General features: G+C 39.1%; 1 protein-coding gene across 1 annotated transcript in view; it reads left to right on the plus strand.

Moving 5' to 3' along the window:
• Positions 1 to 19,213, plus strand: part of dachc (dachshund c) — a 122,579-nt gene that overhangs the window by 73,711 nt on the left and 29,655 nt on the right. The window contains 5 exon segments of the mRNA XM_061911705.1: positions 3,140 to 3,250; positions 12,795 to 12,936; positions 12,938 to 12,974; positions 15,412 to 15,532; positions 15,605 to 15,718. Of these exon segments, the coding sequence (XP_061767689.1) occupies positions 3,140 to 3,250; positions 12,795 to 12,936; positions 12,938 to 12,974; positions 15,412 to 15,532; positions 15,605 to 15,718 (525 nt within the window).

The raw sequence follows: 19,213 nt of genomic DNA on the forward strand, positions 1-19,213 counted from the left end.
GCTTACTGTCTTTTGTTCCCTGCTTCCAGTTTGTTTTTTTATTATTTCATTTCATTTCATTTTTATTTGTCTCATTCATTGATGTGCATTTAGAACGATACATAATTATATCACAATTATACAATTTAAATTCACACAATTCCTGAGAAGGAGGAGGATGAAGAAAATCTTATAATTTCCTGCCCCCTTTGACATAGTACATTATTATAAGTACGACTTCTATATCCTGCTAGATACCTGCTAGCTTCCACGCTAGGCCTTTTTTGTTTGTTATCCGCCCACGTGCGCGCTTTTTGTTTGTACCCTTTGTTTGGTTTTGTTCTAGTATTTTATGTTAAATCATGTTTTCTCACTCCATGCCTGCCTCCATCTCTGCATCTTGGGGTTCGTCACAAACAAACTGTGACAGAGACCCTGACTACTCAGGACCTTCGTATTGTGAGGCAGACGAACTAACCCCTCTGCCACCGTGAAGCCCTGTTTTGTTTCCACGACTACCCATTAGTTTTCACCTGTCCTTATGTCACGCGCCTGTCTCACGTTTTGCACTCGCACACTTGTCACTAATCACCACACCATTATTTAAACGACTTTACAATACCTCTACTCACGTCGCTCATGCCAATCCAAAGTTTTGCTTCTTGTCATGCCATGTAAGTTGTGTTTGTTAATGCCAGAGTTAGTGTCTTTTGTCCATAGTTCTGCCTTTATGCTAGTCTTTTGTTTTCATTAGTCATGTTTGTTCTCCGCCATTGTGCGCGCCTTTTGTTTGCTTCTTTTTTTTGTAGTTTGTTAGTGTTATTAGTAAATATGTGCTCACATTCACGTCTTGCCCGTGCCAACTTTCCTTTGCCTTGCGGAAAAACAAACCCCAGAGTCCACGGATTGACACATTGTGGGTAAGGGTGGTGAGCGCCAACCTGTGTGCTCCAGGTGGGAGAGATGAATGTCCTGCTTGATTGGCTGACAAACTAAATGAATGTCTTCCTGCACGTCCACCGCACTTCATCTTCCACTCAGGCCATCCATCTGACGCCTATTGATCCGCTTTATTCTCCATCTCTGCCTCTTAGTCTTACCTCCGTCCGGGAGCTCGTGTTTAGTTACATCTGTCTGACGTTGTACTACCAACTAGGTTTGTACCCTATCCCGGTAATAGTATAGTACCGTAATACTAATGAATCATATTTGGTACTATACTTCCTCTAGGGAGTACTGGTCATCCAACCACCCGCCTCCCGTCGTCGTCACATTGTGCTATTGCTGTTTTTACGAGTCGAGGAGCATGTTCGGCAGCGCACAATCACAGAGTACTTACAAGCAGACACAGTGTAGACAGAAAAGGGAGAACGGACCCATTTTGGTGTAAAAAGTAAAGATAAAGGTGAAGTTATAACACTGAAACACTCTCAGGAAAAAGTGCTGTAAGACATGGCTAACTAGCTAGCAGCTAAAATAAGTTTATTACAAGTATCGTTATCACTGGAGGACGAGGACTAGATAAACATGCTTCACTACACACCGTAGGAGGATACAATAGCTCATCGCTAACAGAATGTAAACAAATGACATGGGTGGATCTACACCTGACATCCACTGTAATGATACCAAGTACAGGAGCGTATCTAGTCGATACTACTCGATATTTTTTGACATCACATCTTTTTTAATCTTTTTTTAAAATGTATATAATGTTTATAAAGTCATTAAATACGTCACTGGACACATGAGGATTTTGAATATGACCAATGTGTGATCCGGTAACTACTTGGTATCGGATCGATACATAAATGTGTGGTATCATCCAAGACTAATGTCCAGTATCAAAGAAGAGGAGAATAAGTGATTATTACATTTTAACAGAAGTGCAGATAGAACATGTTAAAAGAGAAAATACGCAGATATTAACAGTAAATGAACAAGTAGATTAATAATTTTTTTTTTTTACAGTTTGTCCCTTATAATGTGTAGAAAATAATAGGTGTATAAATGAGACAATATGTTACTGCGTACGTCAGCAGACTAATTAGGAGTCTTTGTTTGTTTACTTACTACTAAAAGACAAGTTTTCTAGTATGTTCACTATTTTATTTAAGGACTAAATGACAATAGTAAATTTATGTTTCATGTACAGTAAGATTTTTTTGTTCAAATAAAGACAATAATGAAATGTTTTTGTGGTGCCCTTTATTTAAAAAAGTAGTGAAAAGTACCGAAAATTATCAAAATATTGGTACGGGGACAACACTACTACTAACTAGTTTGGTGGAAAATATAGGTGTTCCATCCATCCATCCATCCATCCATTTTCTACCGCTTACTTTTAAAGATATTCTCTGTAAATGTTGTTCCATACATTGACCACATAATAATACAGATGTATTGCTTTTTAAAGCCTTTTTTGAATTATTAAATGTTTGTTTTTTACAGAAAATAAACACTAAAATAGGGTTAATCGGAGCCATTAAATTAATTAATTAGGGTTTATTAGAGCTAATAAATTAATGAATTGGCAATACTATATTTAAATGACATGAATCAATTAAAATGTTTACATACTGTAAAATAAATCGGATAAGATTAGATTTGGATTCTTCAAAACTAAAATGACAAAAAAACGACATACATTTTTTTTATCCTCAATTTTATTGAAGACAATGGAATTTGATTTAAAATAAAACAACTCAAATAATCACTATTGTATTTATTAATTATTAATATACTATAATAATTTCTAAATGTATTACTGTATTTATTCCTATTATTATTAATAGTATTGCTAGTGTTATGAATGAATGTACAATTGTAATTGCTTTATCTGTATACCAAATGAAATAACTTTTGACGAATCAGCAGAATTCTACCCTCGACGCCCCAATTGCGCAATCGCTTGTTGCTAGGTAGAATTCCTGGCTCGCAATTATTTTGTGTCGTGCCAACGCAGCCAATAAAGGACAAGGAGAGTCGCTTGGAACCCAGTCAGAGTCAGACAGGCAGGAAGGAAACATGTACCAAAGCTTTTTTTGCCACAGCCCCATCTGCTGGCGAATGTTAGGTACTGCCTCTCATGCTCATTTCTATGTGAATAAACATGAAAACTAGATGGACGTCTATAACTTTTTATTTGTCTCCCTCGCAGATCTGTCCGCTTTGGCCAAGAAGATCAAGCTGGAGATGGGCGGTTACCACAGCAACCAGCAACACCATGGCGGCCCCAATGGAGAGAACGGGGACCACAGTCCCGGAGTGGGTGGGTGTCATCTGTCGTCCACAAACACAAAACCTTTAATTGCTCTGTCACGACATCATTGTTTTGTCCTCTCGCACATCTGTCGATACCAGTTGCGCAGCTGTGTTTACGCCCGGCTGATTAAAAGCAGGACGTGACATCGGTCGCCGCCGTTTCCTCGCAGAGAGGAAGGAGTCTGTCAATGTGGCTCAGGTTGAACATCCGACATCAGGAGCAATGTCCTTTGTTGGACATTGAACTACCGCTAATTCATTTAAAACCTCTTCTCACTCCGCCACTTACCAAAGGCATGCGGTAAATTTAGGCCTGCGCTTATAGATTTGAGTGTGATGTAAGGATACCATCATGAAAAGCACATTTAATTAAAAATAACGTTATTACGGTCTTACCTTTACTTATAAATGAAGTCCATGCGCAGCTCCTTCTGATCAAAAACTTGTTGATAGAAGTCTTCCTTATCTTTCTTCAGTTTTAAAAGTCTCTCTGTCTCGATGGAGCTCTTCCTTTATTACCTCCTGCTTCGATTGAAAGTCCAGTTTAGAAAACTGTTTTATTTTAGATATGTAATCCTCCATGTTAAAAGTGCAAGCGAGAGGAAAAAATAAACGATCGCTGCTTGTTGTCACTTCTTCTGCAGCCGAGTAGTCGCAAGAAGGATCACTAGCGCCCTCTACCACCAGGAGGCGGGAGTCATTTAATGACTCATATTTGACACACGCAGCTACGGTATGTTAATAAAACATAGCTGCTTACTGTTCTTTTTAGCATATTCAGTAGCTTGGACCTTAAATCCTACTGAATAGCTCTTAATCTTCTTCCCTTTATGCCATTTCAAATGATTGAAATCAGCCTCCTCCATTTTGAAAATGATGACAGGTGACGTGACGAGTTTGACCCGGGGGAAATTCCAGGCAAGCACATACTATATACCTGGCGGCAATTCAAGGAAATACGGTATAATAACTTGCGTGATTAATCTGTGTATATATACACGAGTAACGCGATAGTTTTTTGTGATTAATCGCACGCATTAACTTAGTTGTTTTTTTTTTTAGATAAAAGCAGAGCTTTGGGAAGAGGCTGAAGGACAGATAGCGGGCTGAATAAGATGAGAGGCTGAAGACCAATCAATAGTCTTCTCTCTAATTCACTACCTTGAATGCAAACGACAAACGCTGCACAATCAATGATGCAACACACACACACACACACACACACGCAAGTAAGGCGGATGCACAATCCCCCCCCCCTTTGCCTTCCACCCGCTGTTATCGACAGGTTAAAGCGTCATCAGTGTGTTTGGACAGATGACGGGGCTTATAAGGAGGTGTGTGTGTGTGTAATACTTTATTTGATACCCTCACTAGTATTGCTACTGTGGCGCTCAAATGTGTAAACAAGGCTGTTAACCATCTGTGTGTAGTTAGGTGGCATGGTTACCAGCACACATTACCACCTCAATCACTCTTAATGGTAGAGTCAAGTGGAAACACACACACACACACGTGAATACAACATGTTTTGTTTTCCATAGCACCACCCACGGCCTTATGGGAAGGCCTAGGCCCCCTTCTAGTTCTCGCACCACTACAAAGGCGTATGTAGGATCTCACACAACCACAAACACACACACACACAGGCACACACACATTCTTGTATGTGTTACCTTCTTGAGACCTCGGAAAAATATATAAAAAAATCAGTTACAATTTCACAAGAAAAACGTAGAATTTTGGCAGTATTATAATAAAAGTCGTCATTTTACCCAACACGAGTCAAAATTTTACAATCAAAACTGAACATTTGTGCAATATTACGATAAAAGTTGGAATTTTACTCTAACAGTCGCAATTTTATAAGAAAACTTGAACACACACACACACACACACACACACACACACACACACACACACACACACACACACACACACATTCTTTTATTTGTTACCTTCTATAGACCTCCGAAAAATACATTAAAAAAAGCTTGTTGCGAAAAATGAGTTGGAATTTCACAGGAAAACGGTCACAATTTCACAGGAAAAACATAGAATTTTGGCAGTATTATAATAAAAGTCGTCATTTTACCCAACACGAGTCAAAATTTGACAAGAAAAACTGAACAGTTGTGCAATATTACGATAAAAGTTGGAATTTTACTCTAACAGTCGCAATTTTATAAGAAAACATGAACACACACACACACACACACGTTCTTGCATGTGTTACCTTCTTGAGACCTTGGAAAAATATATTTTAAAAAAACTTGTGAAAAATTAGTTACAATTTCACAAGAAAAACTTAGAATTTTGGCAGTATTATAATAAAAGTCGTCATTTTACCCAACACGAGTCAAAATTTTACAATCAAAACTAAACATTTGTGCAATATTACGATAAAAGTTGGAATTTTAATCTAACAGTCGCAATTTTATAAGAAAACTTGAACACACACACACACACACACACACACACACACGAACACAATCTTTTATTTGTTACTTTCTATAGACCTCCGAAAAATACATTAAAAAAAGCTTGTTGCGAAAAATGAGTTGGAATTTCACAACGGGAAAAACATAGAATTTTGGCAGTATTACAATAAAAGTCATAATTTTACCCAACACGAGTCAAAATTTGACAAGAAAAACTGAATAGTTGTGCAATATTACAATAAAATTTGGAATTTTACTCTAAAAGTTGCAGTTTTATAAGAAAACTTGAACACACACACACACACACAAGTTGTTGATCGTGACTTGTGGGGACCACCCTTTCTACAGATTGTGGAGGCATTAAAAAAATGAGGTAAAATGGCCACTGCCCAGTTAGCTAATACACATCTTTAAATCTCTGGATTGATGAAGTAATGATGATCATTCTCACTGGGGATCCTGGGGAAAAAAAAGAGTTAATATGGTTCATGGAGACCAAATTTAAATCATTTTGCATAATTCACACACATTTGTTCGGGACTACTGAGGACCCTTACTTATAGGCCAAAGCTTAAAAATCACTTAGGCATCTTCAGAATGGATCCATCATTTAAAAAGGTTTCCCTCTAGGGGACCTGTTTTTGTGGTCCCTATACCGTCAGAAGTCAAAAGGTTTCCCTTTAGGGGACCTGTTTTTCTGGTCCCCATACCGTCAGAAGTCCCCTAAAGGTGAGTGTGTAAACAGAGCGATGTCCCCATTAAGTAAGCATTGCCACAACACACACACTCACTCACACACACACACACACACACACACACACACACACACACACACACACACATGTACACAAATGCTGAGCGTGACACCTTGTAGGTCCCGGGAAGAGCGCGAGCAGCCATTTGTGCGTTTAACAAGATCTTCTGGGAAATTTGCAGCAAGTGTTTGTTTACAGTAATGGTTTGTTTGGATAAACATTAGAGAGCCACTTTGACTTTTGATGTTTTTAATGAAAGAGAGAATGATGGGAGGGACATGGCTGCTACTGATGGGGGCGGGGCCTACAGGACTGGGGAATGGAAGTACATAGTCGCCCTGTTTGCTGCCCCCATTGTATCATGGTTCCATGGTTCTTTAGTCCACAGAACCACACCACACTTACAATCCACATGTTCTTTAGTCCACAGAACCACACCACACTTACAATCCACATGTTCTTTAGTCCACAGAACCACACCACGCTTACAATCTACATGTTCTTTAGTCCACAGAACCACACCACACTTACAATCCACATGTTCTTTAGTCCACAGAACCACACCACACTTACAATCCACATGTTCTTTAGTCCACAGAACCACACCACGCTTACGATCTACATGTTCTTTAGTCCACAGAACCACACCACACTTACAATCCACATGTTCTTTAGTCCACAGAACCACACCACACTTACAATCCACATGTTCTTTAGTCCACAGAACCACACCACGCTTACAATCTACATGTTCTTTAGTCCACAGAACCACACCACACTTACAATCCACATGTTCTTTAGTCCACAGAACCACACCACACTTACAATCCATATGTTCTTTAGTCCTCAGAACCACACCACACTTACAATCCACATGTTCTTTAGTCCACAGAACTACACCACACTTACAATCCACATGTTCTTTAGTCCACAGAACCACACCTTATACTTAAAATCCACATGTTCTTTACTCCACAGAACCACACCACACTTGAAATCTACATGTTCTTTAGTCCACAGAACCACACCACACTTAAAATCCACATGTTCTTTAGTCCACAGAACCACACCACACTTACAATCCACATGTTCTTTAGTCCACAGAACCACACCACACTTACAATCCACATGTTCTTTAGTCCTCAGAACCACACCACACTTACAATTTACATGTTCTTTACTCCACAGAACCACACCACACTTACAATCCACATGTTCTTTAGTCCACAGAACCACACCTCATACTTAAAATCCACATGTTCTTTACTCCACAGAACCACACCACACTTACAATCTACATGTTCTTTAGTCCACAGAACCACACCACACTTACAATCCACATGTTCTTTAGTCCACAGAACCACACCACACTTACAATCTACATGTTCTTTAGTCCACAGAACCACACCTCATACTAAAAATCCATATGTTCTTTAGTCCACAGAACCACACCACACTTACAATCTACATGTTCTTTAGTCCACAGAACCACACCAATCTTACATTCTACATGTTATTTAGTCCACAGAACCACACCACACTTACAATCCACATGTTCTTTAGTCCACAGAACCACACCACACTTACAATCCACATGTTCTTTAGTCCACAGAACCACACCACACTTACAATCCACATGTTCTTTAGTCCACAGAACCACACCTCATACTAAAAATCCATATGTTCTTTAGTCCACAGAACCACACCACACTTACAATCCACATGTTCTTTAGTCCACAGAACCACACCACACTTACAATCCACATGTTCTTTAGTCCACAGAACCACACCACACTTACAATCCACATGTTCTTTAGTCCACAGAACCACACCACACTTACAATCCACATGTTCTTTAGTCCACAGAACCACACCACACTTACAATCCACATGTTCTTTAGTCCACAGAACCACACCACACTTACAATCCACATGTTCTTGGAGTGGTCTCAGGCTAAGCATCTGCTCCTTAATGTGGACTAGACCAAGGACCTGGTCATGGACTTCAAAGAGAAAATGACCCCTGTGGAGCCCATCAAGATCCAGTCAAAGTTGAAGTTTAGTTTAGTTAGTTACTTACTTACTTACTTACTTACTTACTTACTTACTTACTTACTTATTTATTTAATTACTTAATTTTTGAGATACTTATTTACTTACATGTTTACTGATTTATTTACTTAGTTGTTTATTTACTTGCTTTTGTATTTACTGACTTATGTACTTACATATTTACTTATTTATTTACTTACTTAGTCATTGATTTATTTACTTACGTTTTTAGTTGCTTCCTAATTACTTACTTAATTATTTACTTACTTATTTACTTGGTTAGTTATTTACTAACCTACTTATATACTTCATTACTTACTTATTTTCTTACTTTTTATTCACTTACTTATTTATTTAATTACTTAATTATTTACTTGCATGGTTACTGATTTATTTACTTATTTATTTACTTACTTTTTTATTTGCTGACTTACATACTTACATATTTACTAATTGAATTACATATTTTTTACTTACTTAATAATTGATTTATTTGATGAAGTTTTTAGTTACTTCCTAATTACTTCCTTCCTTATTTACTTGCTTTTGTACTTATTTACTTACATACTTCCTTACTTATTTACTTAATTAATTATATATTTAGTTACTTGCTCATTTATTTACTTACATACTTAATTACTTATTTACTTACTTATATAGTTACTTATTTACTTACCTAATTACTTACTTATTTAGTTGCTGACTTACTTAATTATTGACTTACTTTCTTGCTTATTGACTCACTTAGTTAATTACTTTCACACTGTCCTATGTCCTATGTCCATCCTGTCCTCCTATACTCCTTCTTCTTTAATGGACTCTATCTCATCCTCCACCTGCCTTCTCTTCCTCCATCTACTTCCTTTCTCTTTCTTCCTCCCTTCATTTCTTACTTCTTCCTGTCTTCACTGACTCAACTTCCTTGCTTTCATGTATTTGCTGCTATCGTTCATTCTTGTCCGTCCTTCATCTACGTGGTCTTCCCTCTCTACTTCTCTCTCTGTTTTTCAAGGGGAAAAAATTATTTTCAAGGGAAAAAAAATATTTTCAAGGAAAAAGTTGTTTTTCAAACAAAAACATGATTTTCACGGTAAAAGTTGATTTTCAAGGGAAAAAAAAAAATTTTTAAGGTAAAAATTGTTTTTCAAAGGAAAAATATATTTTCAAGGAAAAGAATGATTTTCAAGAAAAAAAATATTTTCAGGGTAAAAGTTGTTTTTCAAGGAAAAACATGTTTTTCAAAGAAAAAAATAATTTTCAAGGTAAATGTTGATTTTTAAGGAAAACATTATTTTCAAGGTAAAAGTTGATTTTCAAGGAAAAAATGATTTTCAAGGTAAAAGTTGTTTTTCATGGGGAAAAAAATGATTTTCAAGGAAATAAATGATTTTCAAGAAAAAATAAATGTTCAAGGTAAAAGTTGTTTTTTAAGGAAAAAAATCATTTTCAAGAAAAAAATAATTTTCAAGGTAAAAGTTGTTTTTTAAGGAAATAAATGATTTTCAAGGGAAAAAATTATTTCCAATGTAAAAGTTGATTTTCAAGGAAAAAAATATTTTCAAGGTAAAAGTTGTTTTTCAAAGGAAAAAAAGATTTTCAAAGTAAAAAATGATTTTCAAGAAAAAAAATTCAAGGTAAAAGTTGTTTTTCTTTGAAAAACATGTTTTTCAAAGAAAAAAATAATTTTCAAGGTAAAAGTTGATTTTTAAGGAAAACATTTTCAAGGTAAAAGTTGATTTTCAAGGAAAAAAATTATTTTCAAGGTAAAAGTTGTTTTTCATGGGGGGAAAATGATTTTTAAGGAAATGATTTTCAAGAAAAAAAATAATTGTCAAAGTAAAAGTTATTTTTCAAGGAAAAACTGATTTTCAAAGTAAGAGTTGATTTTCAAGTCTTCTGCCTTCATGTGCTGCCTTACTTGCTTCTTGAATCTAACTTTTCTGCTTCATCTCTATTTCTCTCATGTTGACATTTTTGTTTTTCTTCCTTGGCTTTGATGTTTCTGTTTTCTTTCCATCCATCCATTTTCTACCGCTTATTCCCTTTTCTTTCCGATTATCTTTTCTTTTCTTTTCCTCGCCTTTCTTCCTTTTGTGTTCGTCCTTCAATTGCTTCCTCTTTTCATTTCTATTCCTCTTAACTACTTCCTTCCCTTTGTTTGTTTTCAATCCGCTTGAATTGTTTTCTCTACCTTCTCATTCCTTTTCTTTCTCCCTTCTTTCCTTTTCTTTTTTCATCAATTGCTTTCTTTTCCTCTCTCCTTTCAATCCTTCCCTTCTCCACCACTTTTCTCTCACATTGTCTTTGTTCCTCTCTTCTACTTTTCTTTCACTTTCATTCCACCTTTTCATTCCTTACCCGCCCACCCTTCATCCCCCCGTCTCCCTCCTTCCTCATTATTTATGACAATTGTGCAGAATGGCGTCCATCCTTGTTTCCCGCAGCCCTTTGTGTGCATGATAATTACCCAGCATGCATTGCTGGCCCAGCACCAGCACCGCCATCAGCTTCCTTTGTTCCACTTCCTCCCCGTGTGTGTCTTTTGTTGTTTGCCTGTGTCTTTATTAAATGATAAATATTGATGTGGCGCCCCAATCAGGAGTGTTTGTGTCATGACCAGAGGGAGGACAACAAGCCACACGGGTGTTGTTGACAGAAAGGATTTCCCTTTTAGAGAGAGTCCATTCCTGGCTTAAATATAGCTTTGCGGACAATAGATGGGTTAGGAAGGGATGAGGAGCACTTGGAAGGCTTTGAAGACGTGTCGGAATATAACAAGTATTTTGTTGTCCGACTGGCAAGAGACCACGGGGAAGACCCAGGACGGGTTGGGAAGACCTGGCCTGGGAACACCTCGGGAGGAGCTGGACCGAGTGTCTGGGAGAAGGAAGTCCGGGCTTCTCTGCTTAGGCTGCTGCCCCCGCGACTCCACTGATTAGTGGAAGAAGATGGATGGCACTTTCTATGCCAAGTGTTGCATCCTTTTTAATGAGCATTTGAGATAGACTGGTGGCTCATTATTAACCAGCAGTCTGTTAAATAAATAATACAATTGAACAGAACCCACAATAAAATAAGCCAAGGGATTATTGATTAGGTCCACAGTGTCCACACCAAATAAATGAATACATATAAAGTGTGAACATACTAGCTATGTAGTTGCTACATATACCCAGGGATTAGTTTGGCAACAACTAAATCTTGATAGTCTTTAAAATGCTTGATAAAACATTAATTTTTCGCGTCAAAATATCACTTTTGCGTTGTTTTTTTTTATTGAAACATACATTTAAATTAAAGCTGCAAGCAGCGATGGACAGGACCGAATTTTGCTGGTGTTTCCTGCCTTTACCCATTCAACATATCTTTACCTGCACATTACCTACCTTCCCTGCATCCTGGGGTCACACTGGTGCTTTTTTCTTTCACCCATACACGCTGGTGCTTCCTGCCATCACCCAGACAACATATATTTACCTGCACATTACCTACCTTCTCTGTATCTTGGAGTCAAACTGGTGCCTCCTTCTTTCACCCAGTCAACACATCTTTACCCGCACAGTACCTACCTTCTCTGTATTTTAAGCGGCCATCTTGAGACGGCATCAGCGCAGCAGCAGTTGTTTGAAGGCTCATAAAATCAAAACCGTAGCAGTAATTAAAACTCTTTCATCAACTTTTAATCAGAAGGGTTCAATCTCTCTCCTGTAGTAGTTTGAAGCCGACACGACAAACACGCTCAGAGGAGATAATGTTTGAAAAAAGGTGACCGGTTTTTACAAAACTTTTGTTTTGAAGGGGTAATTGCCAACTTCCTGTTGATTTTTGCTGGGGCTTGTCAATATATGAAATATAGGTCTAAGTGAGACCTACATAGAGGTTTTTGTTTCATGTCTCTACGTCATTCCTACTGGAAGTTACACGCAGTTTTGTCTTGTGTTTTCTTCCTAGAAGCAGTTTTGTCTGTTTTATTCCTAGTGGGTGCTAGAGCGCAATTTTGAGCTTTGGGGTTGTTTTTTTTTTTTTTATTAGATCGCAATTTTCGCCAGTCCTGATCTTCTTGTCTAGTTTGGTGAGTTTTGAAGCATTTTAAATGGGTCAAATTACAGCTCAAAGAGGCAAAAATGACATTTTTAAGGAATCTTTTGTTTTGAAGGGGTTTTTGCCAACTTCCTGTTGATTTTTGCTGAAAGAGGTCTGTGTATGAAACCTAGGTCTAAGTCAGACCTACATAAAAGTTTTTGTTTCATGTACCTACGACATTCCTAACGGAAGTTACAAGCAGTTTTGTCTCCGCCCATTTTAGTTCTGGACCAGTTGCCCTTCATGATGATGTCACATCCCCTCATCCCGGCCAGTCTGGCACCCGCCTCCGTTTCCATGGCGATGGGCCAGATGAACCGACTGAGCACGCTGGCCAGCATCGCCAACCTGGCGCAGCTCCACGCCAACGCCCCCGCCCGGGCCCCCCCCCTCCGTCATTAAGGTGAGCAACACACAATTCTCCTTTTTCTTCTTGACGTGCAAAACTCCAAAGTCTTCATGAGTAGCAGACAGAACATCTTATGAGCACTCACAGAACTCTCTCTTTGTAATGCTTCAAGAGTCCTACAAAACATGGCGGACATAAACACCAGCAGGAATTGTGAGCTCCCCAAAAAACATTGAAAAAAAATATCAAAGATTACCCAGAATTCCGGGTCATTTTTCCCATTGAAAATGAATAGGCCATTTTTTTTTAACTTGCACAATTCCCACATTTCTCAACCAATGACCCGATCCACAAACTCCATTCACGTTTTTTTTTGTACACTTTTTGAAATATTGTGTGTGACATCATGCACAAAAGTGCACTTTATTGGTTTTAAACTATTGTAGTGGCGTTCTGTACAAAAAGTGCACTTTAATTGTGTGTTGTTTCGAAATGTCATCTTAGTGACATCATGCACAAAAGTGCACTAATACGAACCCCGTTTCCATATGAGTTGGGAAATTGTGTTAGATGTAAATATAAACAGAATATTTGCAAATCCTTTTCAAGCCATATTCAGTTGAATATGCTACAAAGACAACATATTTGATGTTCAAACCCATAAACATTTTTTTTTTTTGCAAATAATCATTAACTTTAGAATTTGATGCCAGCAACACGTGACAAAGAAGTTGGGAAAGGTGGCAATAAATACTGACAAAGTTGAGGAATGCTCATCAAACACTTATTTGGAACATCCCACAGGTGTGCAGGCTAATTGGGAACAGGTGGGTGCCATGATTGGGTATAAAAACAGCTTACCAAAAAATGCTCAGTCTTTCACAAGAAAGGATGGGGCGAGGTACACCCCTTTGTCCACAACTGCGTGAGCAAATAGTCAAACAGTGTAAGAACAACGTTTCTCAAATCGTAATTTCAAGAAATTTAGGGATTTCAACATCTATGCTCCATAATATCATCAAAAGGTTCGGAGAATCTGGAGAAATCACTCCACGTCAGCGGCATGGCCGGAAACCAACATTGAATAACCGTGACCTTCCATCCCTCAGACGCCACCGTATCAAAAACCAACATCAATCTCTAAAGGATATCACCACATGGGCTCAGGAACACTTCTGAAAACCACTGTCACTAAATAAAGTTTGTTGCTACATCTGTAAGTGCAAGTTAAAGCTCTACTATGCAAAGCGAAAGCCATTTATCAACAACATCCAGAAACGCCGCCCGCTTCTCTGGGCCCGAGATCATCTAAGATGGACTGATGCAAAGTGGAAAAGTGTTCTGTGGTCTGACGAGTCCACATTTCAAATTGTTTTTGGAAATATTCGACATTGTGTTATCCGGACCAAAGGGGAAGCGAACCATCCAGACTGTTATCGACGCAAAGTTGAAAAGCCAGCATCTGTGATGGTATGGGGGTGCATTAGTGCCCAAGGCATGGGTAACTTACACATCTGTGAAGGCACCATTAATGCTGAAAGGTACATACAGGTTTTGGAACAACATATGCTGCAACCTAAGTGCTGTCTTTTTCATGGACGCCCCTGCTTATTTCAGCAAGACAATGCCAAGCCACATTCAGCACGTGTTACAACAGCGTGGCTTCGTAAAAAAAGAGTGCGGGTACTTTCCTGGCCCGCCTGCAGTCCAGACCTGTCTCCCATGGAAAATGTGTGGCACATTATGACGCGTAAAATACGACAGCGGAGACCCCGGACTGTTGAAGGACTGAAGCTCTACATAAAACAAGAATGGGAAAGAATTCCACTTTCAAAGCTTCAACAATTAGTTTCCTCAGTTCCCAAACGTTTATTGAGTGTTATTAAAAGAAAAGGTGATGTAACACCGTGGCGAACATGCCCTTTCCCAACTACTTTGGCACGTGTTGCAGCCATGAAATTCTCAGTTAATTATTATTTGCAAAAAACATCAAATATGTCGTCTTTGTAGCATATTCAACTGAATATGGGTTGAAAAGGATTATATTTACATCTATCATCTTTTACCTTGAAAATCACTTTTTTCCTTGAAAATCATTTTTTTCCTTGAAAATCAAAGAGTTAAAAGTGGGGCCACATGCTGACATATACTCAACTCATCATGCTTGATTTGAAAACTTCCTTCAGTTTTACTTTTTAAAAGACTTTAGTTTTGGCGGTGGCGCTTTGTTGTTAAGGCGGCCGCCTTAACAACAAAGTGCTGCGGTAAACCCTGATATATATATAGAAAAAATACTTGAAAATATATACCACCCCTGACTCCCACCCCCCACCTCAGCACCACATACCCCCCCCCCCCAATCTCCTGAATTCAGAGGTCTGGACGTTGGCAAGTAAGAAAACGAGGCGGAGGCACAGCCGCTGCAGGTGTACCTAATGTTGTGGCTGCCTGACATTGAGTATGACTGACAGCTCTCACTCGCCCCCCGCAGGAGCGCATGCACGACAGCCCCTCCCCCTGCCCCTCGCTGGAGGAAGCTCAGATGTCGTCCAATCACAGCAGCAGCGTGTCCAGTTCGCCCTGTCACACAGAACGCCCGACAGAAAACATACGTGGGTCCTGCAAAGTGTGTGTTGTGCACGTGTGTCAGTGTTCAGTGCTCACGCTGCTTGTGAACACCTCAGATCAACTCCATGATGGCCTGGCACTCAGTCACTGTGTGCTGGCACACTCGGCCCTCAGAGAGTCCGACTGCGTGGAATACAGCAAGGACGTCAAGAAGGGGCGCGCCGACAAAGGTGAGAAAATGACTGTTTGGAAGAACAAACCCCGTTTCCATAGGAGTTGGGAAATTGTGTTAGATGTAAATATAAACGGAATACAATGATTTGCAAATCCTTTTCAACCCACAAAGACAAGATATTTGATGTTCAAACTCATAAACCTTGTTTTTTTGCAAATAATAATTAACTTAGAGTTTCATGGCTGCAACACGTGCCAAAGTAGTTGGGAAAGGGCATGTTCACCACTGTGTTACATCACCTTTTCTTTTAACAACACTCAATAAACGTTTGGGAACTGAGGAAACTAATTGTTGAAGCTTTGAAAGTGGAATTCTTTCCCATTCTTGTTTTATGTAGAGCTTCAGTCGTTCAACAGTCCGGGGTTTCCGCTGTCCTATTTTACGCTTCATAATGCCCCACACATTTTTAATGGGAGACAGGTCTGGACTGCAGGCGGGCCAGGAAAGTACCCGCACTCTTTTACTACAAAGCCACGCTGTTGTAACACGTGCTGAATGTGGCTTGGCATTGTCTTGCTGAAATAAGCAGGGGCGTCCTTGATGGCAGAATATGTTGTTCCAAAAGCTGTATGTACCTTTCAGCATTAATGATGCCTTCACAGATGTGTAAGTTACCCATGCCTTGGGCACTAATGCACCCCCATACCATCACAGATGCTGGCTTTTCAACTTTGCGTTGATAACAGTCTGGATAGTTCGCTTCCCCTTTGGTTCGAATATTTGCAAAAACAATTTGAAATGTGGACTCGTCAGACCACAGAACACTTTTCCACTTTGCATCAGTCCATCTTAGATGATCTCGGGCGTTTCTGGATGTTGTTGATAAAGGGCTTTTGCTTTGCATGGTAGAGCTTTAACTTGCACTTACAGATGTAGCAACGAACTGTATTTAGTGACAGTGGTTTTCTGAAGTCTTCCTAAGCCTATGTGGTGATATCCTTAAGAAATTTATGTCGGTTTTTGATACAGTGCCGTCTGAGAGATCGAAGGTCACGGTCTCTCAATGTTGGTGTCGGGCCATGCCGCTTATGTGCAGTGATTTCTCTAGATCCTTAGAACCTTTTGATGATATTATGGAGCGTAGATGTTGAAATCCCTAAATTTCTTGCAATTGCACTTTGAGAAAGGTTGTTCTTAAACTGTTTGACTATTTGCTCACGCAGTTGTGGACAAAGGGGTGTACCTCGCCCCATCCTTGTTTGTGAAAGACTGAGCTATTTTTGGGAAAGCTGCTTTTATACCCAATCATGCCACCCACCTGTTCCCAATTAGCCTGCACACCTGTGGGATGTTCCAAATAAGTGTTTGATGAGCATTCCTCAACTTTATCAGTATTTATTGCCACCTTTCCCAACTTCTTTGGCACGTGTTGCTGGCTTCAAATTCTAAAGTTAATGATTATTTGCACACAAAAAAATTAAGTTTATGAGTTTGAACATGAAATTATGTTGTCTTTGTAGCATATTCAACTGAATTTAATTTAACATAACTTTATCAGCATTGTGTTTGAAATGAACAAGTAGAACGTGGTCCCCCTCAATTGTACATCAAGTTAGCTTTAGGTGGCTACCATCAGCATGCTAACATCTATGCTTGTGGGTCAAAGAGTTGTTTTTTGTGTCACACCTTCTTGTGGCGGCCATTAATCTTGTGAATGTTTAATCCCTAATGATTATTCCAGGGACAAATCAATGACCAGGGAACAAAGGCTGCCAATAAGGTGTTTGGATACTTTGCATAATCCATGCATGTGGGCCAAAAACAACTCTGTCACCTGGACGGCTGGTACCTGCAGACCCAGGTCGTCCCGTTACCAATACTTTGGTACCGATGGCAAAATGCATTTCCATACTTTTCTAAATAAAGGGGACCTTTATTCAGATTGTACTTATTTTAACAAAAACCTTAGGGTCCATTAAACTTATGTTTATTATTGTAATTTAGTCCTTCAATAAAATAGTGAACATACGTGACAACTTGTCTTTTAGTAGTAAGTAAACAAACAAACAACATTGTGTCATTTCTCATTCGATCATTTTCTTCAACAAAATGGGGGACAAACTGTAAAAACGTGTTCATTTACTGTTAATACCGTATTTCCTTGAATTGCCGACAGGGCGCTAATTAATTTAAAACCTCTTCTCACTCTGGCGTTTACCAAAGCCTTACGGTAAATTTAGGCCTTCGCTTATAAATTTGAGTGTGATGTAAGGATGCCATCATGAAAAGCACATTTAATAAAAAAAAAACGTTATTATGGTCTTACCTTTACTTATAAATGAAGTCCATGCGCAGCTCCTTCTGATCAAAAGCATCGATAACTTGTTTATAGAAGTCTTCCTTATCTTTCTTCAGTTTTAAAAGTCTCTCTGTCTCGATGGAGATCGGCCTTTATTACCTCCTGCTTCGATTGAAAGTCCAGTTTAGAAAACTGTTTTATTTTAGATATGTAATCCTCCATGTTAAAAGTGCAAGCGAGAGGAAAAAAATAAACGATCGCTGCTTGTTGTCACTTCTTCTGCAGCCGAGTAGTCGCAAGAAGGATCGCTAGCACCCTCTACCACCAGGAAGCGGGAGTCATTTAATGACTCATATTTGACACACGCAGCTACGGTATATTAATAAAACATAGCTGCTTATTGTTCTTTTAAAACCTACTGAATAGCTCTTAATCTTCTTCCCTTTTCGCGATTTCAAATGATTGAAATCAGCATTCCTCCATTTTGAAAATGATGACAGGGGAAGTGTCACTCGTGACGTGACGAGTTTGACCCTGCGGAAATTCTGGACATGCGCTAATAAAAATAACATTTTGCGAAACGATTTTAATCCGGCAGTAATTCTAGGCAGGCGCATACTATATACCCGGCGGCAATTCAAGAAAGTACGATAGATGTACCGGCCCCCAGACACATTTTTTTCTCTAAATTTAGCCCCCGAGTCAAAATAGTTGCCCAGGTCTGTCCTACGGTGTGTAGTTTTTTTAACTGATTGAAACTTTTATTAGTAGATTGCACAGTACAGTACATATTCCGTACAATTGACCACTAAATGGTAACACCCCAATAAGTTTTTCAACTTCTTTAAGTTGGGAGGTGGGGGCGTGGTTGGGGGGGCGAGGCGTGGTTAAGAGAGGAAGAGCTGTAGAGGTTATTGTCGCATATGCATGTACAGTACATGGCAGTATTTTCCTGTTTAAGAGTGTCACAACATTGCTGTTTACGGCAGACGAACTGCTTTACGGTAGACGAAAACGTGACTGCTGTTGTTGTGTGTTGTTACCACGCTGGGAGGACGTTGATGAAACTGCCTAACAATAAACGCACATAAGAAACCAAGTACTCGGCCTCGATCATTCTACAGTTAAAATGTCAGTGGGCGAGCACGCTGTTTATATTGTGGGAAAGCGGACGTGAAAACAGGCTGTCCTCACTCAGGTCCGCATGGAGCTGGAGGAGGCGTGGAACCTCCAGCTCCGCCTGAATTTCGG

This window comes from Nerophis ophidion, linkage group LG09 (genome assembly GCF_033978795.1).
Source record: "Nerophis ophidion isolate RoL-2023_Sa linkage group LG09, RoL_Noph_v1.0, whole genome shotgun sequence".
NCBI lineage: Eukaryota > Metazoa > Chordata > Actinopteri > Syngnathiformes > Syngnathidae > Nerophis > Nerophis ophidion.